The sequence below is a fragment of the Zalophus californianus genome, chromosome 3 (genome assembly GCF_009762305.2).
Source record: "Zalophus californianus isolate mZalCal1 chromosome 3, mZalCal1.pri.v2, whole genome shotgun sequence".
Taxonomy (NCBI): Eukaryota; Metazoa; Chordata; class Mammalia; order Carnivora; family Otariidae; genus Zalophus; species Zalophus californianus.
Window position 1 is genome coordinate 60,541,641 of NC_045597.1, and position 27,687 is coordinate 60,569,327.

Sequence of the window (27,687 nt, forward strand, 5' to 3'; positions counted from 1 at the left end):
ATTTTATTTTTCAAAGTTTAAATCCCCAAATTTCATGGCTCTTTCTAAACATCGCTTTTCAAATGTAATTTTTCACTCATTACTAAGAATCTTCCAAAATAACAAATTCGTATTTTGAGCCTCAAATTGTACACTTCTGTTTAGTGGTGAGGGCTAAACCCGATTTGAGGACTGATGACAATGCGTTACGACATTAATTCCAACGCAGAACGCAACTGATGAGCAAGATACACTGACAAGAGTGACAGCAGGCTCAGGATCGGAGAGCTGTTGCCCTAAACATGGACCTGCCGCAGTCTCTTCCTCCCTGCTGGGTGTGCGCGAATCCTCCAGCGCTCCAGGGGTGGCGGTTCCTCGGTTCTGGGGCTCCGCTCCCCGGGGACCCGGCCTCCCCCGCTCTCGCACCTGGGAACCTCCTGGCCGGCCGCGCCACCACGCCGCGGGCCGGAGGCGACCCCTCCCGCCTCCGCGTCCCAGGGTGGCCGCCCCGCGCGCCGCGTCACTCGGCGCCCTCGGTGAGCACCTACCAACTGGCCGCGCCGCGGAGGGGAGAGAGGCCGCGACCCTTCCCCTGCCTGCGGGCGACGCGCCACCACTCGGGCCGCCTCGGCCTGACGCTAAATTTAAAAACTTAACAGGCGCGGGTGGCTGGCTCCGGAAACGAAAGTAAATTCGTCCCCGCGGGCCGCCTCCCGGGCTCTGCCGGCGCCTCGGCGCGCCGCGCTACCCGGAATAGACCTTTCTCCCGCCATTTTCCTCCGGCTCCTAGCAGGCCCCGCGCCCCGCGGGTGAGGCCTGCTGCCGCCGTGCCTGGAGGCGTCGGGCTCGCGCCCCGCGGAGAACGCAGGCGGCATGGACTGCGGGAACGGGGCTCGCGCCCGGCAACATGTATTCCTGCTTCCAGGTAAACACGCCCGCCCCGGGCGGCGGCGCGCCTCGCCCGGCCTCCAGCCCGCCCGGCCTCCTGCTCGCCCCGCCCGGCCCGAGAGCGCGCGGAGCGGCCGACGAGGACGGCGCGCGGCCGGACTTCCACCTGGAGCGGCGGGGCGCGCCCCCCGTCGGCCCTCGGCGCCCGCGGCCCGACGCGCGCACCCCAGCGGGTCGAGCTAGCCCCGCGGAGCCACGCGCCGTGGGCAGTGGTGGTGCGCGCCCTTCGGACCCGGGTCCGGGACTGGATTCCCTTCCCAAAGCGTTTCGCCTCATCTTGGTCGCTGGTTACAGCTAGCTGCCGTTTTCACACCCCAAATCCGAAAGCGCAGAAACGCACCGAGCGTATTACCTCTCCTGGGGTGGGCCGCAGGAGTGGCCCAGACCTGCGGGGAACGACATGGGCTCAGGGTCTCGCGGCACGCTGTGGAGCCCTGGAGTGTCTGCTTTAGGGCGCAGTTTGCTGTCCCCTGCTCTCTGCACTCGGCAGCTGGCCCCCTCTGGCTTCCCACTGGATCGGATCCAGTGGACCCGGAAAAAGCTCGGACACTGCACTTTTTTAACAGGGCCCCAGCCCTGGGCCGGGCCTTGGGTGGGCATGCAGGAGGGAAGCCAGATGGTGATAGGGGTTAGGACAAAGGTGGTCCAAAGAAATTCAGGTGGGTAGATCATGAAGGAATGCTGGCGCCAAGCCTTTTCAGCCTCCCCCTGGGTGATGAGGAACCGTCCAGGGTCTGCAGGGGCTTGTAAAAAATGGATAGTCATCCAACATCCATGAGCCCGTCCGCACATGATGGGCTCCAGTAAGTGTCAGAATAAGAGGAGTTTGGGACTAGGGAGTGCAAGTCAGAAAAGTTTGGCCCTCTTACAGGATGATACATCGATGTGATGGCATAACATTGGAAATAAGGAAAATCCTTTGCTCACTGCATTTAATTTTTAGATTTAGCTCAGCAAATGCATTATTTTTACCGCAAATAATACTCTGATGATGTTATAGTTACCCAGCAACCTCGACTTTTTTGATGAATATTGAAAATTATTATGTGACAGTCCGTCAAGAATAATTTTTGTGTGTACGTTTAACTTGTTCTTCCTTTATAAAGAGGTATAGCATACAGTATACAAATTTAAGTGCAATTCAATGAATACACCCTTGTATTTTCATTATGTATACATATGTACACACCCCTGTAATGATCCCCCAAGTCAAGGTGTAGAACTTTTTCAGCAAGCTCATGCCTGTTGCTAGATAGCCTTAGTAACCTTTGTCTCTAGAGATTTGTTTTGCCTGTTTGGATAAGTGTGTACTCCTTTAGGTCTGGCTTCTTTCACTCAGCATTATATCTGTGAAATTCATCCATATTGTGTGTAGCAGTGGTTTGGTTTATTGGTTGGTTGGTGTTTTCATTGCTGTATACTTTATTGTGTGAACATCCATGTTTATTTCCTCCACTGTCGGTGGGCATTTGGATTGTTTCCAGTTTGTAACTATTGTGAGTTACACTTCTAAGAACATTCTTTTATGAGGCTTTTGGTAGACTGAGGCACTCATTTCCCTGAGGTGTATACCCAGGAGTGGAGTTGCTGGTTCTGGGTACCTGTACGTTCAGCTTTAGTACATGCTGCTAACCAGTTTTTCGAAGTGGTTATACCGACTTATACTCCCACCTGCAGTTTATGAGAGTTCCCATTGGTCCACAACCTCCCTACACATGTCTGTATACTAAAACCATTAAAGCAAAATTCAGGGTTTTGGCAGAATCTAGCAAAGGCCTACGTGGATACATGCTTTACGTTAGAAAAATCCCCTTCTTGCCTTTGTCACATCAATTCGATGAGATTTTGAGGGTAGGAACGCTAATCATTCTTTCAGAATGAAGGGCATTGTTATGATTCAGGTACACACAAGGGCTGATGATAATTTGAGTTTCTTATTTCGTTCTGTTTAACCGGTATTGACATTTTCATTCTTTTTTTATTTTTTTTTAAAGATTTTTATTTATTTATTATTTGACAGAGAGAGAGAGAGACAGGAGAGAGGGAACACAAGCAGGGGGAGTGGGAGAGGGAGTAGCAGGCTTCCCGCTGAGCAGGGAGCCCGATGTGCAGCTCGATCCGAGGAGCCTGGGATCATGACCTGAGCTGAAGGTAGACCCTTAACGACTAAGCCACCCAGGTGCTCTGACATTTTCATTCTTGAGGTGTGTTTGTATCCTCACTGTATTAAACACAGAAACCTTCAAAATAATTAAATATCGATTGCATCCCTGAAAATTGTAGGTTTAATGTGTTTACTTCTGGGCTGTGAGAATTTCATTCAGCTTCCTGTTCAAAGTTGAGATGTCCTATGACCTTTGGACTTACTGGAGGAGGCTGAGCGGGCTGTTCAGGACCCGTGTGGTCAGGCAGGCAGGTTCTCTGTAACACAACTTGAACTGCCTGCTCCTGTCCTTCTAGCCGGCTTTTACTGCCACCTGCAGGCTCTGAGTGGACAAACATTGGTTAGACTTGAGGGTATTGGTCACCTGGGCAACTGGGCCCCACCCCCCCCCCGAGTTTTTGATACCATTCTGGGAGGGGGCCCGAGAATGTGCATTTCAGAGGAGTTCCCAGGTGAAGCCAATGCTGCTGGTGTGCGGACACCACTTGTTCCTGCACTGAGACAGCCCTTGAGTGGGCTACGAGGCAGGATTGGCCAGCCCCAGGTGTAGCTGTCTTTGTGGGGGCCAGAATTAATATCATCAGGGGTGCACATGGAAGCACAGGCCAGGAGTCCTGTCTTCACAGATACGTATTTGTTGGTGTTTTCTCTTTTTCCTAGCAGAAGAGAATTAAGCCCCGGTAAGTTGTACATTTGAGAGAAGGAGACTATATCCTGGTTGGAGTGAGCACCATAGGTACAGAGAAGTTGGGCTCTTAAGAAAGAAAACAAAAATTGTATAAGAATTTTTCAAAAGCATTTGGTGGAAGCACTTTTACTCAGTTTTAGAAACTTTCTGGGATCCGGAGAGCTTACTCTGTATACTGGAACATGAGCACGTTAACCAAGAGGCAAACAGAACTTTAGAGATTGATCCATGAGACAAATGCAAAGCCAGTGGACCTTGGAATGATACTTTTTTCCTGCCATTTAATTCGTGTTGTTTATCAAGTTGCCTACAATAACACTGTGTTATATGTTGATGGATATATTATAAAGCACTATTTAGGCCTCTTGTTTTCAGTTTCTTTGGAGAAGTCCAATGTCCCAGAAAAACAAAAGCTGGAACTTGGAAGGGACACTTGTGAAGTAGTCCGACTTAGGCCCTTGACTTTCATAGGTCAGTGGGTACAGAACTGCCTCCCATTTCAGCTAGGTAAGCATTTCTTGTAGTTTGGAATAGTCTTAAATGTTTCTCCAAAATGGCCTGGGGGTTACTAGCCTATTTGCAGTTTTAGTTACTGTAACATCTCTAGACCATTATTAACGTCTCTATTTTTTAAAATTTGGTATAAGTTTCTATCCCTCTTTGCTGCCCCAAAAGTAAATGTTTAAGTCATATTTTTAATATTTTTCTCTAGTGCAAGTTTTGTACACTGGTCAGTTCTGCTAAGTTGGAATGGGCCCCAACGTGAAAGGTGGGCTGGGAACAGGTTCACTGAGTGTAGGATACGAGATTGTGTGGATTGCTGGCATGGCTGAACCCTGTCACTGCACCAGCTCCAAGGAGATGTCAGAACATTGGGAAACCCTAATGTTGTGTGAGGGACAAAAGGAAGGACAGAAATGATCTCAGGACCACTAAATTCATTTGGGCTAGCTTAGTCTGAAAGCATCTCTCGGCCGGCCCCCTGATTAAACAGCCCCCAGATCAAAGTAGACCACGTCCCATCTTCAGCTGTAGACAGGTTTTTGCAATGATGTTATTCCCCTTTATCTCAAGAAAACACACATTAGAAAGTATTTTAGGGAGAGTCATATTTGTTACTTATTTCCCCACAGCATGAATAATGTCAGCTTTTGCGGGGTTAGAGGATGGGTGGCTTTTTGGGAAATAAGAATCACAGGTGGCCTGCCTGCCTTAGTCGTTCCAAATATATTAATGAGCCTTTTATGAGAGTCAGCATGATAATCGCAAATAATAATATCAGATTTGTCTCTCCAAATAGACTACAAAAATAGATTTGAAAGGATTATATGAATGCAGGCTTTAGAACTAAGTTCTAAGTAAATGATTAAAAAAAATCAAATTTAAAAGGCAAAACTGATTTTCCTATTTAATGGTAGAGACAATTTATATTAATGTTATTTCTGATTAGAGTCCTATAGCTTTTTAGTAAGCCCACAAGAAACACCTCTTATTTGGGGGAAAAAAAAAAGTAACAGTTGAAAGTATATGGTAAAGGAAGAATTGCTGAGACCTAAATGACTTCTCAGTGACGCTAAAAAAACACATAGAACTTTTTTCCTCCTTTACTTAGGTAAGGGCACAGGGTTAATCTCAGAAGAAAAAATCTAAGCCGGTTTTTTGTTCTTTGGCAACACTGTTTGCATGCGGGCATATTTGTGTTTGGAAATATAGCTTGTGGCTTGAAAGCTTCATTACTTTCAGAAGAGCTTATTCACAGGGGAGGAACCTGTCCTTAGCTTGGTGAGGGATGGGGAATAATTCAAGTGCTGATCTTAGACAACCTCTGACTAATTAAGCTCAGCTTCTTGGAAGATTTGTCTTTTACTGAATAGTTTTCTGCAGGCCTTCAGCAGTGTGGGAGTCTCTGAGTTCTCCAGCATGGAGCATGTTTGATATTTCCCACACAAATCCCGAGGCTGGTTTTGTCTTTACAAAGTTGTTTTTGGTGGGAGCCCCACTGACCTTTCTCAGATGGCCATTCGATCTGCTCCCTTTGCTGGTGGAGCGAGTTCTGAAGGGGGTGGACTTAATCAGTTGTCAGTTGGTGTAATCAAGCTGAGCCTGATGTTGTCCTGCTAGTAATTGTACTGAAAGATTTAGGACATTTATAAGAACTTATAACTCTTACATATTTATCCTCCAAGGCAGAAAAAAATTTTTCATAAAAGGAAAGTAAGAAATGTTTATAACTTTTTTTTCATTTGCGTATAATTGACGCATGATGTTACCTTAGTTTCAGGTGCACAACATAGTAGTTCAACAACTCTATACATTATGCTGTGCTCACCGCAAATGTGGCTACCATCTGTCACCATGCAATGCTATTATAATACCATTGACTCTGTGCTTTGTGTGCTGTACCTTTTATCTCCATGACGTGTTCATTCCATAGCTGGAAGCCTGGATCTCCCTTTCCCCTTCACCTGTTTTGTCTACGCCCACCCGCCTCCCCTTCGGCAACCATCAGTTTGTTCTCTGTATTTATAGGTCCGTTTCTGCTTTTTGTTTGTTTTGTTTTGTTTTGTTTTTATATTCCACATTTTTCGGTTTCTGCCTTTATTTCACTATGTACTCATACTACTTATTCACTGTCACATTCACTAAAATACTGAGGGATATTGGGGTTATACAATGTCTGTTTCTTTTAATGCCCCTGACTTTGGGTCTGCCTGGACCTCTGCCTGCTCTTCACATTCTCTGCCTGGCAAATGCCTACTAATCCTTTAAACTCAGCCCACGGCTCCTCCAAGACATCTTCCCTCTGAGACTCTCTGCTGTTAGTGAGCAAGCTAGTGGTACCTCTTGAACCTACCTACACCTTTCATCATGATTATTTGCTTCACTATCATCTTTTTTTTTGTTTTTTGTTTTTTGTTTTTTGAGTAGGCTCTGCACCTAGTGTAGAGCCCAGCACAGGGCTTGAACTCAAGACCCTGAGATCATGACCTGAGCTGAAATCAAGAGTTGGATGCTTAATCAACTGAGCCACCCAGGTGCCCCAGTTTGCCATCATTTTTATATAAAAATGTATTGAACCCCCAGTACATGCCAGTGGCTGGAGAGAATCCAGGTGCGTACTTCCTATGTCACCATCATCAGCTTCTCAATGCTGGGCACCTTGGCCTTAAGCTTCAGAGCCCACCCTTGCCCAGTGTCTCTGAAAGGAGCATGCCACTTAGGACTTCCAGGCTTTTTGTCCAGAAGTCCTTTGTATGTGCTTTTTAAATATCTTTAAAAGGTAACTTTCCTTTCCAGGTATCATTGTCGCTGAGTGGAATGGGCTGAGTGCTGAAAGGGTCGGATCTATGTGTTCTCATGCCTGTTTTATTATCTGTCTCTGAGACAGCTAGGATCCAAGTTGGCCAAGGTCTCTAGCCAGAGCTGATTTCCTGCAGGAGCCTAAGACATTTGGTGAGGCTCTGCTGTATCAGTTGCTCAATTTTGACCAGCTAAATCTTCATTTAGACATTTTTCTCCCAGTTTTCTTTTAGTAACTTCTTTTATTAGAATAGTAATACGTACCCTTTAGTAAGACAGAAAAATATAAAGAAGAAAATCATCGATCATCTTGCCACTGAGAAATAACAATTTTGGAAACATTTCTTCCTAGTCTTTATATATTGTATGTATTCTAGTATGAAGTCAGTGTTCTTAATTTTTTTCTCATTTTTCTATTTTTACCCGTATTTCACAATTTACTCTTTCTACTTACGAGTTTATTCCTATTGTAACAAATATACCAAATAAGTACTGCTTCACAGTGTACATATTTTGGATGGGTTATCTTTAAGAGTGGGTAAAGACTGAAAATACAAATGGATGCCAGAGAGGTGAGCATAAATTCACAGAACTGCAGTAGGCACGGTGGCCAGCTGGGATTCTTCGAAAGCCATTCAAGGTAGAATTTTTCAGGACAACCACGGCCTCCTGCAAACATCCCTTGGGGTGCTTGCCATAAATAGGATGACAGTTTGAATGGACCATGAGTCAGTCTGCCTTAGTATGGAAATTACTGTTTGTTTAATATAGTCAGTCCATCCCACTCATGTTACAAAACCCGGCCCACGCTTCTTTAGCAGTTTCCTAGCCGGGTCATCGCTTCCTAGGAAGGGCCAGTTGGGTGTCGGGGGCAGGGGCAGGGTGAGGAGTCTCAGAACACCGGAACTATGCCTTGCAGCACCGAGAGGTCCAGAGCGTCTGCCTGTCTGAGGGTTCACTTCCTCTTCTCAAACCAGCATCCTCCACTTCGTGGAAAACAGGCTGCACACTGCACCCAAGCCTCAGATCTCCTGGTGTCTGCTGGGAGAAGCTGCCCCTCTTCTCTTATTTCTTGTTTCAAGACAGCCTTCTGACTGGCCCCGCTGTGGTCACATGCAACCCCAACACCCCTTATTAGCTGTAGCCATGAGGGGCAAGCTCCACTATAGCACCAGGTGGGAGACGGGGAGGACAGAGGGGTACTTGAGGGTAAGGAGCACTTTTCCAGAAGAAGAGAAGGTGAGGCTAGGCACCACAAGAGCTAGCCACTGCCTTCACTCACCCGTGTGCCAGAGCCGCATGGGACCAGGCTTGTCTCAGCCGAGCATTCTCAGTTTCTCAGTTATTGGTGGTCTCTTTGACTGGATGGCATATAGGTGGGGCAGAGGTTTATTGTATGAAGAAATAGATTTGGGCTGTTCATTTACTCAGGGTTTACATAATTTTTAGGAAACCCATCTTCTGGGGCCTGCATCTTCTAGCTCCTATACATTTGCACGACACTTTGATGTATGTTATTGTAGTTGACCCTCTCCATGGCCTTAGGAAGTAGTCAAGGCAAGCTTTATAATCACCATTTTACAAGACTCCGAGAAGTCGGATCATCTGTCCAACACTCAACAGGAATTAAATGGCAGAGATTCAAGGCTCTCCTCAGTCCTCTAGGACCCCTGCTATGTGCCACTCTGCTGACCGAATGGCGGTACCTCACCAGGGTGGGAGAGGTGGGAGGAACAGAAAGGCTGGGGTTCCCTCGCATGTCAGGTTGATGACCAGGGACCAGGCACATGTCCTATTCTGGAGCTAGCCCTGGTTATGATTGGACATCCCTGTCAAGTCTGTTCTTTTGACCTCTCCAGAATTTTCCTGCTTCCCAGATATTTCAAGAGCTGAGCTCCATCTCGATGTATTGTCGGTCTCTGTGGCTCTGAATTGGCTGCACACCTGAAGTTTTTCATCAGTTTCTTCTTCAGCACAGAGGCCAATCCTAGAAACATGGCTATTGATAGGGACAGCCCTGAGAAAATGGAGATTTTATCTTCTATGGTCTTGGCGAAGGCGAGTTCTTCTTTTTTCTTTTTTCTTCAAAGTTTCAAAATTAAAAAGATATTCTTAGAGGAACCCATAACTTGAAAATTATTCGTCTGGTGCATGCCTCTCTCTAGCTTTCTTGGTTTGCCTCCTCTAGTGTTTAAGGAAGCTGAGAGCTTCAAAGCCAGGAACATGACTCAGATCTCTTTGATGGCAGTGGTAACATCTTGGGAAGGGAAGACATATAGTTATTGCTGAAATTAGCATTCCTGGAAGTGGCAAGTAACTTGAAAATTATGCTGATTTGTCTTGCATGCATTGTATTTCTGTCCTAACCAAGTGTCTCCAAGGAGCTATCCCTGATGATCAAAGAGACGGGAAACAAGGGGGTTGAATATGTTCTAATGGCTGATGACTACAGAAAACAAACTGGAACCTATTTAGGTCACTGTATTGCATGAGCATGAGAGTGATGTGCTCATCTTTTTTTTTTTTTCTTTCCTATTAGATCTTAAGAAAACTGAATAGGCTTGATATGGTATCTAAAAATAAAGTAAGTGGTGCTTTGATGTCTGTTCTTTCTTTTCCATGTAACGGTGGGTGTGTGTTTCTCAGAGCTTATCTGCTGTGTGCCAAAAATTAGACAGGACCATGAACAAATGTCCATTGCTTCCAAGTCATAAGAACACTTGGCAAAAAGGTGGCTCTCTCTCCTGTCTCATGTCTTTGAACTCTAAACGATGTGAAGACACTTGTCTTAACCAAGAGAGGGATAGGAAAGAGCTGTCAAGTTTAAAAACTGGTTGATAAATAACTTCATATCAACTGTATCACCTATCCCATGTAGTCTGAAGATGAAAAATAATGTTCCATTTTGGCTTCTACAAGACTTCCTGACTAACTTTTCAGTGTTACAGAATGGTTAAGTCCATGCATTGATCCATGCTGTGTACTCAAGTTATCACAGAAACCTTGGGGGTGTATGTGGTTATGTATAGGATACTGTATTCTCTAATAGGAAGACCAGTTTTCTTTTCTTGCATTTGGTCAAGCTTGACTTTATCTACAGTTTATCATTTGATGTTTCTTGTATCCCGCAACAGATTTCTCTCATCCTTTATTTATGTCTTTTTTTGATCCAACCCTTTTCTCTTTCTCACTTTCCCCAGCCACACACCACCCCCCCTTTTACTTCTGCTGCACACACCCCTGGCAGTGTGGGATACTGGCCGCACTGGAGTGGGGGCGGCTGATTAGATGATTCTCTGGTCCTCAAGGTTGGGCAGGACACAAGAGGAGATGGATGAGTTTGAGACGTCTGTGTCATAAGAGAACAGTTGTACAAGTTATTGTGCTTCAGAGCTGCAGCTTGTGTTTTCTGAGTTAAGACGGATGAGATTGAGGGTTAAGAGTTTCTCTAAAGTATCATAGTATAAACTGTTGGTTGCCTGAGTTTATTCTTGGCTCTGTGTACAGTGAAATAGCTCTGTGACCTTCAGCAGGTTTCTTAACTTGGGGCAAGTTTCTCACGCAAAAAAGTGGAAATCAAAATAGTACTTACCTCATAGAGATGTTATAAGGATAACATTATGTAACTTATATCAAGGACATTGCCTGGTGTGTAGGAAATGCCCAGTACATATTAGCTATTATTCGTTAACATTCACTGGACACAGTTGTCTCTTTATCACTGGTATGTTTTCTTTAAAGTTCAAATGTCAGGAAAGAAGCAATCAGACTTTCCTTTCTGTTGAGGTATTTAGGTTAGGATGGTAAACAGATGGAAGATTTGCTGCTGGAGTTAATGGTGACCAGTGGGACATAAAATTGGATCTTTATAGAAAACACAAAGACCATGAGAAAACTGCTTTGGAATTGGTTAGGTGTGAGAAGCTAGAGTGGCAGGGCTGGAGACAATTGGGAAGTTTAAGATATTACTGAGTCTGAAATGACCAGAAAGACTGAGTACCCGCTTCTGATTTGTCTGAATTTTTTTATTTTTGTGAAAACACTCTTTTGGCCAACATGGCTTATGTCATCTCTTATGTAAGAAAAAACAGCCAAAAAAATAAATAAATTGTAAAGCCTAACCTTTAAAAAAAATACGATTTGAAGTCTTACTTTATTCAGAATAGTTTCAGAAGAAAGTATTTCATATGAGTCAATTTTCTAGATAAATGAAGTTTAACTTGTTAAGTATCAAAACTTGTTTTACCATTTCTTACTGAGATTTTTTCCAAAATCAAACAACACATTCATGTAACATTTGTTGAGCATATCACATGTGCCAAAAACTGGGTACTTTACTATATATAATCTTAATTTTCACACATAAAATGCATTATATTTTGGCTTTTTAAAAAGGATATCCTTTTTAAAGGTCCTAATTTAATCTCTTCTTGGAAAGCTAATTGTTAGCCCCTTAGATAATTCTGTGCTTAGAATCTCTTTGACTTTTATATTTTGATCTTATTATTCTCTACATATTCTTAATGTTTCCGTATCATTGAGAGATAGGAAACTGGTTTTTATTTGAGCACTTACTACAAATTCTAGGCACTTTAAGCTTAAGAAAAACTTGTAAAGTAATAATTATTATGCCCACTTTATAAATGAAACAACTGAGGCAACAGAGTCTGAGTATTGTGCCCAAGTTCATACTGCTAAGCAAGAAGAGGAGCTGCAAGTGGATTATGGACCTCTCTGTCTCCATATCTTGTGCTCTTTCTATGCTGACATTATCAAAGAAATAGGCCTCAAGTAAAAATAGGTTAATAGAGGAGAAGCCTTCACCACACCCCCACTCTCTTACTTTTCTGATTCTTTCCTGTTATTCTATTTTTTAAATATTTTATTTATTTATTTGACAGAGACAGTGGGAGAGGGAACACAAGCAGGGGAAGTGGGAGATGGAGAAGCAGACTTCCCACTGATCAAGGAGCCCAATATGGAGCTCGGTCCCAGGACTCTGGGATCATGACCTGAGCCGAAGGCAGATGCTTAACAACTAAGCCACCCAGGTGCCCCTCTCATTATTCTGAAAACAGATTTTTTTCTTCCTTAGTTAATTTAGCTATCCTTCAGCTATGCTAGATGTAGGTAAAAGTTAGAAAAAAGATGGAGCTTCTAAGCCTGCGGGTGAGGAATTGGTCCATGGGATGACCCAGGATTTTCCAGATTTAAATGAAAATTTAAAAAAAAACCTCTTAACTTTCATAGCGCCTTTAATTTATAGTCACAAGTAATTTTGTGTGCCTAAGGCCAGGTATAGACTAAAGAATTTATCTGAAGTCTTATAGCAATATGAGTTCTTTACTTATCCTAAGCCTTCAAAACCCAGTGGGGGTAAATCCACTCCTCCATAAAAGCAATGAAAACACTGGCGAAGATGGCCAAAATCAACTTTTTCAAAACTCTTGAAATTAGCCAAAGTCTTCCAACAATCTGAGAAGTGTTTATTCAAGAAAAACTGCTGAATCTCATTAAGCAGGGTTTGTGGCATTGTAACTTGAACTGCTCACATATCCCTCTCTTCAGGTCTACAGTAACCTTGAAAACCAGCAGTCTTGCAAACATGGTACATGTAAAAACCAGCAGCATTGCAACCACCGGACTGGACAGGCCTTGTTTGGAGCGTCTTAAAAAGTTTCATTCCCAGAGCATTGTCCCTATTTGACCTGTCTTGTGGTTCCCTGGAAAAGCTTGAGTGGAGCTTAGAACTTGCTCTGCAGGAACTATCCTGTCCCCAGGGCCTTTGTCAAGAATAATCAGTGGCAATTGTTTAACATATCAGCTGCTGAGGGGGCAATAGCAGTTGGGCAAATAAGGACCTGGCCAAAAACTTAAAAGAGAGATGGGGGATAAGATATCCCCATAAGGGACTTTGGAAAGCTCTGACATAGTCCTAGGAAATTAAAAGGCTGAGCACATATACAGGACTGTGTGCATGCCCAGGAAAGACCTGACAAGGCCCTAATCTCTCACTTCTGACCGATTTTGAGGTCTTAGGCAAGCAGTTAATAAAAGCTAAGGCAGAAGTTTAAATTACTTGAGTGTTGCAGGCATGTCCCAGAACACATGCAGAACTCCTCAGCAAATGTTGGGAGGCTTATTTGTTCAAAACATTTAAGGAAATCTCAGACATCATTAGCTATCCATTAAACTGAGGCATCAGTGGTTACAGGAAATACAGACTTTATAGGATTAGTGCAGGAAGGTCACTAAACAAACAGCAACAGCTGCAATGATGACAAAAAGCAGCAACAACAATAAATCTTGGGGAGTTGGGGCAGGGGAGTCTGATTTCCAGAATTGTCACATTAATTATTAGATTATCTAAAATGTCTAGTTTAAAAAAAAAAAAAAAAGGTGTGGGATACCTGAAGAAAAAGGAAGGTAGGTTTCTACACAGGAGAAAAAAACTGTCCCTGAGGGGGCCCAGTTGTTGGACTTACTCTGCTAAGATTTTAATCAGCTATTATAAATATATTTAAAGAACTAAAGCAAAATATGTCTTAAAAATTAAAGGAAAGTATGACAATGAAGTCTCACAAAATAGAGTATATCGATAAAGAGAAATAGAAATTATAAAAGAACATATAAATTCTGGAGTTGAAAAATACAATAACTGAAATGAAAAATTCATTAGCAGGCTCAATAGCATATTTGAACTGGCAGAGAAAAGAAACAGCAAACTTGAAGATAGGTCAATTAAGATTAGCTGGCCTGAAGAACAGAAAGAAAACAACAGTAAGAAAATTGAACATAATCTCATAGACCTGTAGTACACCACCAAGCATACCAATGCATGTATAGTGGGACACCCAGAAGGAGAAGGGAGAGAGAAAGAGGCAAAAAGAATATTTGGAGATTGGACAAACACCTCCCAAATTTGATGAAAAACATTATATATTCAAGAACCTCAATAAACTCCAAGTAGGATAAACTGAAAGAAAGAAAATAAACTGAAAGAACACCTACACACATCATAGTCAGACTGTCAAATGACAAAGAGAGAACCTTGAAAGCAGCAAGAGAATATGACTTATCAAGTACAGAGATCCTCAATAAAATAAACTGCTGACTTCTCATTAGAAATCATAGAGGCCAGAAGTTAATTGGATGACATATTCAAGATACTGAAAGATAAAGATTTCTTTATCTAGCCACCCAAGAATTCTATATCTGGCAAAACTATCTTTCAAAACTGAGGGAGAGGGGCACTTGGGTGGCTCAGTTGGTTAAGTGTCTGCCTTTGCTTCAGGTCATGATCCTTGAGTTCCGGGATTGAGCCCTCCATCGGGATCCCTGCTCAGGGGGAGTGTGCTTCTCCCTCTCTCTCTGCCCCTCCCCTGGCTCATGCTCGCTCTTCTCTCTCTCTCTCTCTCTCTCTCTCTCTCTCTCACTCTCTCTCAAATAAATAAATAAAATCTTAAAAAAAAATGAGGGGGAAACTAAGGCATCCTCAGATACAGAAGAACTGAGGGAATTCATCACTACCGAACTTGACCCTCAAAAATCATGAAGGGAGTCCTTCAGAATGAAAGGAAAAGAGACTGGATGGTAACTTGAATCCACACAAAGTATACAGAGCATGGTAAAGATAAATACATAGCGAACTATAAAAGACAGTACAACTGTATTTTTGTTTGTAACTCTTTTCTATCTGATTTAAAATGCAACTTCAGGGGCACCTGGGTGGCACAGTCAGTTGAGCGTCTGACTCTTGATGTCGGCTCAGGTCATGATCTCATTGTCATGAGATCGAGTCCTGTGTCAGGCTCTGGGCTCAGTATGGAGTCTGCTTAAGATTCTCTCCCCCTCCTTCTGCCCCTCCCACTTGTGCTCTTGCTTGCTCTCTAAAATAAATAAATAAGTCTTTAAAAAATTTTTTAAGAAATACAACTTCATAAGGCAAAAAATATAAAATGGTTGTTGGGTTTATATAAAGATATAATTTGTGTGTATGTGTGTATATGGCACATAATAGCACAAAGGTGGGGGGAGGAAAAGGAGTATATTGTAGGAAAGTTTCTGGTTACTATTGAAATTTTCAAGTTAATATTAATCTGAACTACATTATTATAAGTTAAGTTGCTAATTATAATTCTCAAGACAACGACTGAGAAAATAACTCCCCCAAAATATAGTAAAAGAAATGACAAGAGAATTAAAACAATGCACTAGAAAATACCTATTAAACATAAAAGAAAACAGTAATAGAGGAATAGAGGAACAAAACCATATGGCATATAGAAAATAAAGTTAAGTGGCAGATGTAAATCCTACCTATCTGTAACTGCATTAAAGGTAAATGCAGTGAACTTTCTCATTAAAAGGCAGAGATTGGCACAATGTGTGTGTGTGTGTGTGTGTGTGTGTGTGTGTGTGTGTGTGTGTGTGTGTGGAGAGGCATGACCCAACTAACTATATGTTATCTAAAAGATGCACACTTTAAATTAAAAGACACAAATAGGTTGAACTCAACAAATGGTTCCACTCAACAATAGAATGCATGTTCTCCCTAATTGAACATGAAACGTTCTCTAGAAAAGACCATATCACAGGCCATAAAACAAAACTCATTATGTTTAAAAGGATTGGAATTATACAGTATATGCTCTCCAAAAACACTGAAATGAAAATAGAAAGCAATAACAGAAGGAGATTTGGGGAATTCACAAATATGTGGAAATTAAATGACACACTCTTAAAATAACCAATGGATCAAATGAATGCAATGAATGAAAATGATATAAAATACATAAAAAACATAAAGGATGCAGGTAAACCAGTGTTCAGAGCAAAATATGTAGTTGTATATGCCTAAAAAGGAGAAAGGTCTCAAATAATCTAAACTTCCAGTTTAAGAAACTAGAAAAAGGAGAACAAACCAAACCCAAAGCAAATAGAAAGGAAGGGAATGAAGATTACAGCAGAAATAAAGAAAGTACAGAATAGAAAAACAACAGAGAAAAATCATTGAAACCACAGTTGGTCCTTTTGAAAAGATTGACAAAATTACCAAATCTTTAGTTAAAATGACCAAGGAAAAAAAAAGTTTCAAATTACTAAAATCAGGAATGAAAGAGGGGACATTACTACTGACCTTACAGAAATTAAAAAGGATCGTGGGGGACACTACGAACAACTGTATGCCAAGGAAATAGATAACATAGATGAGATGGACAAAGCCCTAGAATGGCATAAATCACCAAAACCAACTCAGGAAGAAATGGACAATCTGAATGGACCTATAGCACATAAAGAAATTAAGTTAAATTAAAAGCTTCCCACAGAAAAAAAAGCCCAATCCTACATAGCTTCACTGGTAAATTCCACTAAACATTGAACATATGAATATGAATCCTTTACAAAATTTTCCCCAAAAAAGGAAGAGAGAGAACATTTCCCAACTCATTCTATGAGGCCAGTATTTCTTTCATACGAACACCAGGCAATGGCATAGGAAAAGCACAGATCAATATCCCTTATGAACATAGATGCAAAAGTCCTCAACAACTAGCAAACCAAATCCAGAAGGATGCAAAGAGTATTATACACTGTGACCAAGTGGGATTTATCCTGGGAATGCAATGTTGGTTCAACATACCAAAATTAATCAATATAATATACCATTTTAATAAAATAAAAGCACCAAACCACATAACCATTTTAATAGCCACAGAAACAGCATTTGAGAGAATATGGCACTATATCATCCTAAAAAAACAGTCCAAAAATTAGGAATAAGGAACTTTCTCAATCTGATAGAGGGCATCTATAAAAAATCCACAGGTAACATCATGCTAACACAGTTCATATGAAATTTTCTTTACATGTTGAAATGAAAATACTTTAGATATATTGGGTTAAGTAAAATATATTATCAACACTTACTTTACCTATTTTTAATGTGGCTCCTAGCAAATTTTAAATTTTATAAGTTGCTCACCTTTGTGGAATGCATTTTCTGTTCTGGACCCAGGGCCTCCAGGGTCTGGTAGATCTGGGCCCTATTCCCTGTCCTGTAAGACTGGTTGATTGAGAGGGGACAGTGGAGCATGGACATTGATGAAGTGGGCTGGAGAAGTAGATGGGGGTGGGGGGTGGGGGTGGGGCAGATGAAGAGACGTTATGAATGCAGTCTTGCTCTGAGAGCAGGGGGCTTTGTTTTATTCACAGCTGTATCCTTAGTGCCTAGGATAGTACGTGAGCTGGGAACAGAAAATTGGTAACAAAATAAAGATTGGTAATTAAAAAAAAGATTCCATAAGAGGGTGGTGTTTATTACTAAATGGTAATGCTTATTCAGCACCTGATACTTGGTGCTGTGGGTACATAGATTCTAGCAGACAAGAATGCGGTTTAGTGAGGACATACTTGGCATCTGATAATCATCTGGCCATGAGATGGGTATGTGAGATGGTACAGAGGACTAAGGGGAACTAGAAAGTGGTAGTTGGAGTTTGACAAAGTTCATTTGTTGTTGCCAGGTTTGATTGTGCAAGGCAAAATCTTTGCCTAGTTAATTTTTTTCATATCTAGGGAAAACATATTTGAAGTCTTCACTTTATGTAAAATCACCCAATTTTTTCAAATGTGCACATCAAACAAAACCCTCTGTGGCTTAAGTTTGGCCCAGGAGCCTACTGAAGATTTCAGTGGTGAAGTGAATGCATAATTCCTTTGACTTCTTAGGCATCAAAGCAAAGAACTTAATGGGAGGTGCAAGAAGCCATCTCAGACCTACTCATCTATGCAGTATTCTGTTATCTTAAGGTCTCAGATTCCATGTATTTCTTCTTCTTAGCAGCTGTTACATTTGGAGTCTACATTTGTATGATTGTTTGACTCAATATCTGTCTCTTCCAGGTCATATCCAAAAGCTCCTCATGGGAGCCGGTTGGGTCCACTTTGCTAATCAATAGTTAATAAATGAATGAGTGAAGTAGGCAGAAGAGATTAATTTTAAAATCCATTCTATCGTTAATGAGGTAAAACAACCTGAGGATAGCAACTCACTTGGAATTCTGTGTTGAAAGATTGAGTCCAACAGCAGGTTATTTTATTGACACAACTGAGAAAAGAGGACTTTTTTCACCTACTACATAGACATTTCAGCATTATCTACACTAATACATCTCAAGGTATATTTCAGAGAACCCTGCATTTGCAGCAGAACACATTAATGTCAGTATTTATTTGTACTTAGTAATTCCAAAGTTCTTACGGTTTGACACTTTAGGTTATAGCTAATCCTCTGGATTTAGTGCTCTTCCTGAGAAAAATGGAAACACTGCTTCCCTTGTATAGTTGTTAAAAATATATATATTAGACTTTTGGTGTTTATAAATTTTAATTATTTTAAGCGCTGGAAGAATGGGAAGGCCGAAGGAGAGCTGTCAAGAATCACTAGAACCAGAACTTTCTGTTGAAAAAAAGGAAACAAAACATCAATAATGATTCACCAAGTTAAAGTCGAAAGGTTTACTACAGTACTGAAGTAAAATCACGGGTGCATTGCTAAAGAGAGAGGTCCCCTTTTCTGTCCCTTGACATAATGGAGACAGTGATGCTGGAAGAGTGAGAAACGGCAGGGTGAAGGAGGGAAAACCACAGCCTGTTTTAGTTTTGTGGAAAAGTTTTTAACAGTGCTAAACTTTATCCTTCACATTTTTATAAGTTGCAGAAAGGAAAGTCTTAAAAGATTCTTAAAATTAAATCTGTATGGTTCCATTTATATAACATTCTCAAAATCACAAAACTATAGAGATGGAGAACAGATTAGCGGTTTCCAGGGGTTGGAAATGGGGCAGAGTGTTCTCTGAGCTTTTACCTAGTGCATCCTGAAGCTCTGTATTTGTGAGCATAAGCATTTAGGATTATATCCTCTTGATCCTTTTAGCATTATGAAATCACATGACTTTTTAAAAAAATTTTTTTTACTTATTTTTTAAATTCCAGTATAATTAACATACATATATTAGTTTCAGGTGTACAATACAATGATTCCACAATCCCACACATTACTCAGTGTTCATCATGATGCGTGTACTCTTAATCCCCTTCACCTGTTTCACCCATCCCCCCACCCACCCTCCCCTCTAGCAACCACCAGTTCTCTATAGTTAAGAGTCTGTTTTCTTGTTTGTTTCTTTTTTCTTTATTCATCTGTTTTGTTTCTTAAATTCCAAATGCAAGTGAAATCATATGGAAAACAGTATGGAGGCTCCTCAAAAAAATTAAAACTAGAATTACCGTATGATCCAGTAACTCCACTAAAGGGTATTTACTCAAAGAAAGGAAAACACTAATTTGAGAAGATATATGCACCCCTGTGTTTATTGCAGCATCATTTACAATAGCCAAGATGTAGGAAGTTGAATGGATAAAGAAGAGGTGGTATATGAATATACAATGGAATAATCCTCAGCCATAAAGAAGAATGAAATCACCCATTTGCAGCAATATGGATGGAGCTAGAGGGTATAATGCTAAGTGCAATAAGTCAGTCAATGAGATGACCTTCTTTATTACTGGCAATGTTCTATGTCTTATTAACAGAGCCATTCCATCTTTCTTTTAATTAGTGTTAGCATGAACAGGGTGATATATCTTCTTCCTTCCTTTTAATCTACGGGCATCTTTCAAGTGTGTTTCTATAGGCAGCGTATAGTATTACTTTACTTTTTTAACCGATCTGAAAATTTCTGCCTCTGAATTAGGGTGCACATTTACATTGCGTGTGATTATCGATAGGGTTAGGTTTGAGTGTGTCATCTTGCTGTTTTTCTATTGGTCTCATCTGTTCTTTGTAACTTCTTTTATTCCCCTTCTGCCTTTTTTTTTTTTTTTTGGATTGAGTATTTTTTTATGGTTCTATTTCATCTCCTATGTTGTCTTATTAGTGACAGCATTTTTTGTTAATTTTAGTGGTCACTTCGGGGTTTATTGCACACGTATATTGATCCCATCTACTTCAGGCGTTCCACATACGGCAGAAGAAACTCACAGTAGGATGAAACATACAGTAGTATGCTTTCCTTTCCCCCGTCCTGGACTTCATGCTGTCGTTGTCGTATATTTTGTTTATATGTATGTTGTAAACCCCACACTAACTTGTTATTTTTGTTCAGTCAGTGATTTTTAAAGAGATTTAAGTAGTAGAAAAAAATTCTTATTGATTTACTGCTGTAGTCACCATTACCAGTGCTCCTCATTTCTTTGTTTAGATTCATATTTTCATCTGGTACCCTATTCCTTCCGCCAGGACTTCCTTTAGCATTCCTGGTAGTGTGGGTCTGTTGGTGGTTACTGCTCTCCGCTCCTGCATGTCTGAAAAAGTGTATTTATCACCTTCATTTTTTCAAGGGTAATTTCTTTGGGATCGTCATGTTTCCTTTCAGTACTTTACAGATGTGTTCTGGCTTGCATTGTTTCCAATGAAGAAATTTGCTGTCATTTTTAGTTTTGTTCCTCTGTACATAATGTGTCTTCCTTCACTCTGTCTGCTTTTAAGATCTGCTCTTTATTACTGGCTTTGAACTATTGATTATGATGTATAGTTTATTCCTATTTCCTGTATTTTGGCTTTATTGAACTTCTTGGATGTGTAGGCTTATTGTTTTCATCAGATTTGAAAATATGTAGCCATAATTTCTTCAGAAGTTTTTTCCATTCCCACATCATCTCTTTCAGAACTCCAGTGACACATGTATTATTAGGATTCTTGAAGTTATCCCATAGTTCGCTAATGTCTATTTATTTTTCATTCTTTTTTCTCTGTGTTTTCATTTCATATAGTTTCTATTGCTATGTCTTCAGTTCATTAATCTTTTCTTCCACCATTATTCCCATCCAGTGTATTTTTCATTTCAATTTGGGTCTTTTAAGAAAACTTCTATGTCTCTACTTAATTTTTTGTGCATGAGGAATACTGTTCTTATGCCCCTGCCTGTTCATTCTAACATCTGTGTCTAATATCAGGACCCCTCTCTCAGTAATTGGGTTCTTCATTTTTCTCATTATGGGCCAATTTTTCTGCTTCTTTGAATGCCCAGTAATATTCGATTAGATGCCAGACATTGTGAATTTTACCTTTTTTGGCCGATGAATATTTTTGTATTCCTACAAATAATCTTGAGCTTCATCCTGGGGCACAGTGAAGGTACTCAGAAACAGTTTGATCCTTTTAGGTCTTGCTTTTTAAAATTATTTTTTGGGGGGCGCCTGGGTGGCTCAGTCAGTTAAGCGTCTGCCTTCAGCTCGGGTCATGATCCCAGGGTCCTGGGATCGAGCCCCGCATCCTGCTTCTCCCTCTCCCACTCCCCCTGCTTGTGTTCCCTCTCTCGCTGTCTCTCTCTCTGTGTCAAATAAATAAATAAAATCTTTAAAAATAAATAAATAAATAAATAAATAAAAATAAATACAATTATTTGTTGGTACCACAGCAGCATTCAGGCTAGGGCTCTTTGTTCCCTGCGGCTGAGGCAAGGCCCCCTTTTGAGTCCTCTGAATTGAAAGGCTTTCCAGTCTGTCTGGAGTTCCGAGCCCTGCGTGAACGTGAGGTACTCTCCCCTCTATCCTCCTGGCCCTCAGGTAGTTTCATCATCTGCACGTACTGATCAGTACTTGGTTGGATACTCAAGCAGTATCCTTTGCACATCTCTGGGGTTTCCTTTCTTTGTAGTTCTCTCTTTCCTGTATGCCACCCGGTGAACCATAGCCCTGGTGCCTCTAGAACACTTAGCTCCACGTCTTCAACGCAGGGAGTCAGCCAGCCTTCCCCTGGGGCTTTCCATCCTGCACTGCAGATGGAAACTGTCTCATAGGGTTCACCTCAACTGTTGCCCATCTTGCAGGGATCACTGTCCCACATGGCTCAACGCCCAGTGTCTTGACCATGATTGTTTCATATGTTTTGTTGTTGTTGGTTTGGTGGTTTTAGGTAGGAGGATAAATAGAGTTCTTGTTACTCCATTTAGTTACAAGTAGAAATCTCAAAATTAGGGTTTATTTTTTCTCTTATATATTTAATATTCCTCTTATTTTAAGAAGAAAGTTGTATTTTAACCATTTATGAGTAAGGTGATTTCTAATCATGCTTGCTGTATTTAAGTTTATGAAGATCTGAAGGGTGAAGGTAGGGGGTACGCAGAAAATAAAAACAATAAAGTGCCACCCCTTACCCCAGAGCTCTCTGATTTGCTCTTTGGTAGTTGCTCTGCTAGATTAGGAGAGCCCCTTTGTTCCTTTTGGAGAGAGAGTCTCTAAATGAGTTCTATGAATGTGCATTCAAAATGTATGGAAGATGTTATAAATAAAATGGTCATGGTCTTTGAGTTTTGATCTATACCATTAAAACTTTGACAGTAAAATACTGTAGAGGAAACAATGAGAGAAATTACTTCAATAGATATTAAAATGTATTTTAAAGCTATAATAATCAAAATATTGAAGTAGTATTGCTAATACAGACACAGATTAGTAGACCAAATTAGAATTTCCATAGGCAGACTTATAAACGTAGTTTAAACATTTAGCATAAAGGAATTATGTCAATCATGGGTTATTCAGAAGATAGTGTTGGTACAACTGGACAATTTATTGAAAAAAAAGTTGGATCTCCTCTCCATATCTTACATCCAACTATATTTTAGATAGATTAAAGATACAACGTTCTTTGGAGAAAATATAGGTGATTCACATAGGCTTGAGGAAGAGAAGGCCTTTTTAAGTATGACGCAGAGGGTACAACCAAATTGGAGTCAGAGAATTTACAAAGAAAAATCATATAAACAGAAGGACAAAAAGAACAGAATAAAGTAAATAAGGTAAGCAACAAAGCAAATGTCTTTTAATTTTACAAACTTGTCGTTTCTTTCCAGAATATTTAAAAGATGCTTCAAAGAAGATGAAAAGTGGGCTTATGTTTGTAAAATTGGTTAACCCATGTTCAGGTAAGCTTTCCTCCCCCCTTCTCTTCCCATAACAGTAACTTTAATTTTTTTTAAACATTGCTGCCAAAAAGTGTATATACTTATTTACCTTTGTACGTTTGTTCTTCCTTAATAGCTTTTAAAGGTAAGAAGTCATTACTGGGTGACAAAAGCAACCTTGACCTAAACATTGTTTATTTCTTCTTCTAATTTAAATCCATAGAACTGCAGGCAAGACAGAAAGTGGTGTGTTTGGCTTCTCTCTGAAAACAGACTAATTTTCTTTAGCTTTCTTAAGCCAACTCTTCTTAGAGTAGTTATTCAACATTAGTGTCCACTTATATTCATTTTATGTTGTAAAGTAAAATAAACAGCCAGAGTAAAAGAGAAAAAACAAAGTTTTTACTTGACATGCCAAGATTTTGAGTGTTTTCATTTTTAGTGGTACTTTCCTCATTTTGTTCTGAAAAGACAGTATATTTGTTCCTAGTCAAGAGGTGATTTTTTTTATATTAAAAGCATTTTATACAGAGATACATATTTTATTGCAACTAATTTCATTATAACTTTATATTCAGTGCATTTTGTTTTCTAATTTTTAGGCAAAAATACTAAAATATACCATAAATACATAGTAATACTGATATTTATCTCTATGTGAGATTATTTTTTTGTTAATTTATTTCACAAGATTTATGTTATAGGGTTGTTATTAATTTTATAAGGTTTTGAGTAGACATTTGATACTTAGCAAATTAGAGCCTTGTGCTGTTGGGTACAATATTGAAGAGTAAAAACAAGGGAAAGTCAATGGGTAGTGCCTTGTTATCGTTGTTGATGGACAAACATACATAGAAGCCACAAAAAAAGGCAAAAGTTCCTGGCTTCTTCCAGTTTCCTTTTCCTCAAAATGGAATTGAATTTGAATTGAAAATTCATATTATCTGGAACTTCTGAATTATACGTTAAGACTAAGTTGAGGCAAGCACATTTTTTCAAGAGAAGTCTTAGGTAGCAGTAAAGGTTGTAAAGCATTTAATGAAAGTTAAGGTACACAAAAAAGTCAGGCTTCTTGTACAATTTCTGTTTTATCTAAATGTCCATAAACAACAGAGGAACAAATGCTTGCATTTACCACATTGACTGTGGAAAAATAAAGGCTAACATTTGCTGAGCATTTACTATGAGCCGAGTACTGTTTTAGGGACTTTACATGTGTTCTGCCTTTCTGATCCTTACAAAAACCTGTGAGGTAGGTTCCCTATTGCTCCCATTTTACAGATATGGAAACAGAGGCACAGAAAGGTTTACATAAGTTCCCTGAGGGCACATGCACAGCACGTGGTACACATAGATTCAAACTCAGGGTGCTTGATAGTGCTGTGGTTAGAAAAACATTTCATTCCTGAAAGGGCCCTTGCGTTTCTCACTTAGAGCTGGCCCTCGGGGTCTGTAGGCCCTGTCCCTCTCTTGGGCCCTCTGGTGACAGGGAGCCACATGCCAGTTCAGTTCATCTGACTGAAGCATTAGGTTTGGGTAGTTTAAGAATGGGTTTCCCCTTGCGATCTAATGGAGGATTCAGTGAGAGCCTTTGTAGCAGTTAAGATGAATGATTCGCACTTTTTTTTATTTATTGGTTTAAGTTCAGTGAGGATTATAGAGCTGGAAAACAAGCATCTGTATGTAATAGCTATAAACTTTCCTGGGAGTCAGTTTGTATAGAATATATCTATGTATGTTTATGTCCATATTAGGAACATTCCTCAGAACTGTTGGACAGTCTTTTGAGTGTGTGTGTGTGTGTGTGTGTGAAAACTTAAAAATAAAAAACAGATTTGTCTTAACAGGAGAAGGAACCATTTACTTGTTCAATATGTGTCTACAGCAGCTGTTTGAAATAAAAATTTTCAAGGAAAAACACCATTCTTGGTTTATAAATCAATCAGTCCAATCAGGTAAGTGACTAGTGTATATATTTCCATTAACTAAACACATACTCTAGCTTTTCCATCCTTCATGCATAGGGGTGCAGGCCTGTGTGCCCAGTTTGGAGTCTGGTCCGTTTCTTAGCCTTCCTTGGCATCAGAGCAGGGTTTAATCAAGGGGAAAGGAAGGATAGTTTGAGCAAGTTTAAATCAATATCTACATATCTTAGATAGTAGGAAAATTTAAGCTAGTAACTCCGCTTGGTCTCTTAAAACACAGATGTGCCCTTAGTCAGAAATTAGGTGATCTTTCTAACACAGGAACGTACGTTGTGTGTACTGGGGACTCTTTGTTCTTCTGTTAGACACTTCTGAGGATCTTCAAGGTTTAACATCTTATTTCTTGGCAAATGGATACGCTTCTAAAATAAAATAGAATAAAGCAAAGATTTTTTAATGTGTTGTCATATAAATTACTACTGCCCCCACCCCTGCACCCCCCCAACACACACACCCAACACCAGAGTTCTGGTTCTTTTAATGTTCCTCTAATTTGGGGGCAGTGTTGACTCAGAAGGAAAAAGGATAACACATGTTCTGATGGTTCAAAGAGTTGGGGAGGTGAGGGGGAGTCAGGGATAGTTGAGACATTCTGCATTCCCTCTGCCTATTTTCTCATTGTTTCCAGAGAGTATTTTCTATTTCTTTGTAAGCCCTCTGCTTTCTGTTGACTGTGTATGTCTCTACTTAGTGCCAATGTAGAAAGGCCACTTTGTCTTTCTTCTAAGACATTCCAGAACAAGAGTTTATTGCTGGTGATAAATTTCATATACCTATGTGCATGAGAATACTTGAAATGGCTTTCAGTTGCCAAAATGCAATGGCAGACTGTGTATATAGTCTGGCAGGTGGAAAGTATATGTATTCCCTTTTATTGTCGCTGCTATGCTTATTCATTTGGCAATATATGAAAGTTCTAACTTCTAACGTAATACACTTGCAATTGGTTTAGCTAGATAGACACAGTAATATCCAGATGAAACTGGGAAATGTTGGGAGGCAGTGATTGATCACCTCTCCTGGACTGTCTTGATTTGGTACCTGCTTTTTTTTTTTCTTTTTAATAGACCTTATTTATTTGAGTGGTTTTACGTTCATAGCAAAGGTGCCTGCTTTTTTCATCATTGTCTTCTTTTTAAACTTAACCTTGAAGAAAGAGCTGCTTTTAAGAATAGCCACCAGGATATTGTTTTCAGACCTAGAAACCTGTTCCTAATTTCTATCATGGATGCCTCCTATAAAATGAGCTTAGAGATTCTGACAGGTTGTTTTCATAAGTTTCTCTTCTACTTTAAAAAAAAATCAACTAATATCATAATATAAAATTACTTTCTTCATTTTTTTTTTTACTTACTATAAAATGGAATCATATATATAATTTAAGGTTAGAATTTCTTCACTGTATAGGTAGGTTACTCTTTTAGGGAATAAAAGTAAGTACATATGTTTCCTGAAACCAAAATAAGGATGAAGATAAAGAAATTGTTATTGTTCCGTTTGATGAAATACCTCTTCTGGTTCACCTCCATGGAAGAAGGCGTTGGGGATGATTGTAGGGGCTGTGATAGAGGAGAGAATAGTGGGGAATAGATAGGTTAGTTTGTTGATTTGCCTTTTTTCCTTTTAGCCTGGATAGTACCATTAATCTTACTACAGAGTTTCCTGTTCCTCATGCTCAGTCTTGTTAGACTTCTTTCCTCTTGCCTTTTCCTTAGGGAATAGGAGGGTAGGGTAAGGTCTGGATAAGGTAGGGTCTCAGGTGGGGAACCACCTTCTGAGTTTTGAATCATTGGCAATTCTAAGCTGTGAACCCACAGACTATAGCAAGAGCTATGTTTGGAGAGAATAATATTGTTTGCCCATGGCTTCATCCTCAAATGCATAGGAAATTACATTTCACTGCAGCTTTATAGATAAACTTATACATACAGGTCTCTTGATGTTTGTCTGGTTCACGTTCTGTCAATATTTCCCCCAACTCTTGCCTTTGTGGGGGGTGGTGGGAGGACCTCTGTTAAAAGTGATTTCTATGGACTCTGGGAAACAAACTGAGGGTTTTAGAGGGGAGGGAGTGGGGGGATGGGTTAGCCCGGTGATGGGTATTAAGGAGGGCACGTATTGCAATGAGCACTGGGTGTTACACGCAAATAATGAATCATGGAACACTACATCAAAAACTAATGAAGTACTGTACCATGACTAACATAACATAATAAAAAATGATTTCTAAATATTTCATATCTTCTTTATTCATTCATCCTTCAGTGGACACTTAGATTGTTTCCATCCCTTGGCCATTGTAAATAATGCTGCAATAAACATCAGGGTGCGTATATCTTTTTGAATTAGTGTTTTCATTTTCTTTGGGTAAATACCCAGTAGTGGAATTAGTGGATCATATGGTATTTCTATTTTTACTTTCTTGAGGAACCTTCATACTGTTTTCCATAGTGGCTGAACCAATTTGCATTCCTGCCAATAGTGCACAGGGGTTCCTTTTTCTCTACATCCTTGTCAACACTTGTTATTTCTTGTATTTTTGATTTTAGCCATTCTGACAGGTGTGAGGTGATATCTCATTGTGGTTTTGATTTGCATTTCCCTGATGATAAGTGACGTTGAACATCTTTTCATGGGTCTGTTGGCCATCTG

At 40.2% G+C, this 27,687-nt stretch overlaps 1 protein-coding gene across 5 annotated transcripts in view; it reads left to right on the top strand.

The window, feature by feature from the left end:
• Positions 1-243: 243 nt before the first annotated feature.
• The window catches only part of RNASEH2B (ribonuclease H2 subunit B), a 70,304-nt gene continuing 42,860 nt past the window's right edge, over positions 244-27,687 (top strand). The window contains exons 1-4 of one of the 5 annotated variants that reach the window (XM_027589348.2): positions 245-904; positions 9,619-9,663; positions 23,000-23,071; positions 24,898-25,005. In XM_027589348.2, the coding sequence (XP_027445149.1) occupies positions 23,026-23,071; positions 24,898-25,005 (154 nt within the window). In that variant the 5' untranslated portion in view covers positions 245-904; positions 9,619-9,663; positions 23,000-23,025. Of the gene's footprint in view, positions 905-9,618; positions 9,664-22,999; positions 23,072-24,883; positions 25,006-27,687 lie in introns of those variants that run through there. The other 4 variants (XM_027589347.2, XM_027589352.2, XM_027589351.2 and 1 more) reach the window with 4 other exon arrangements.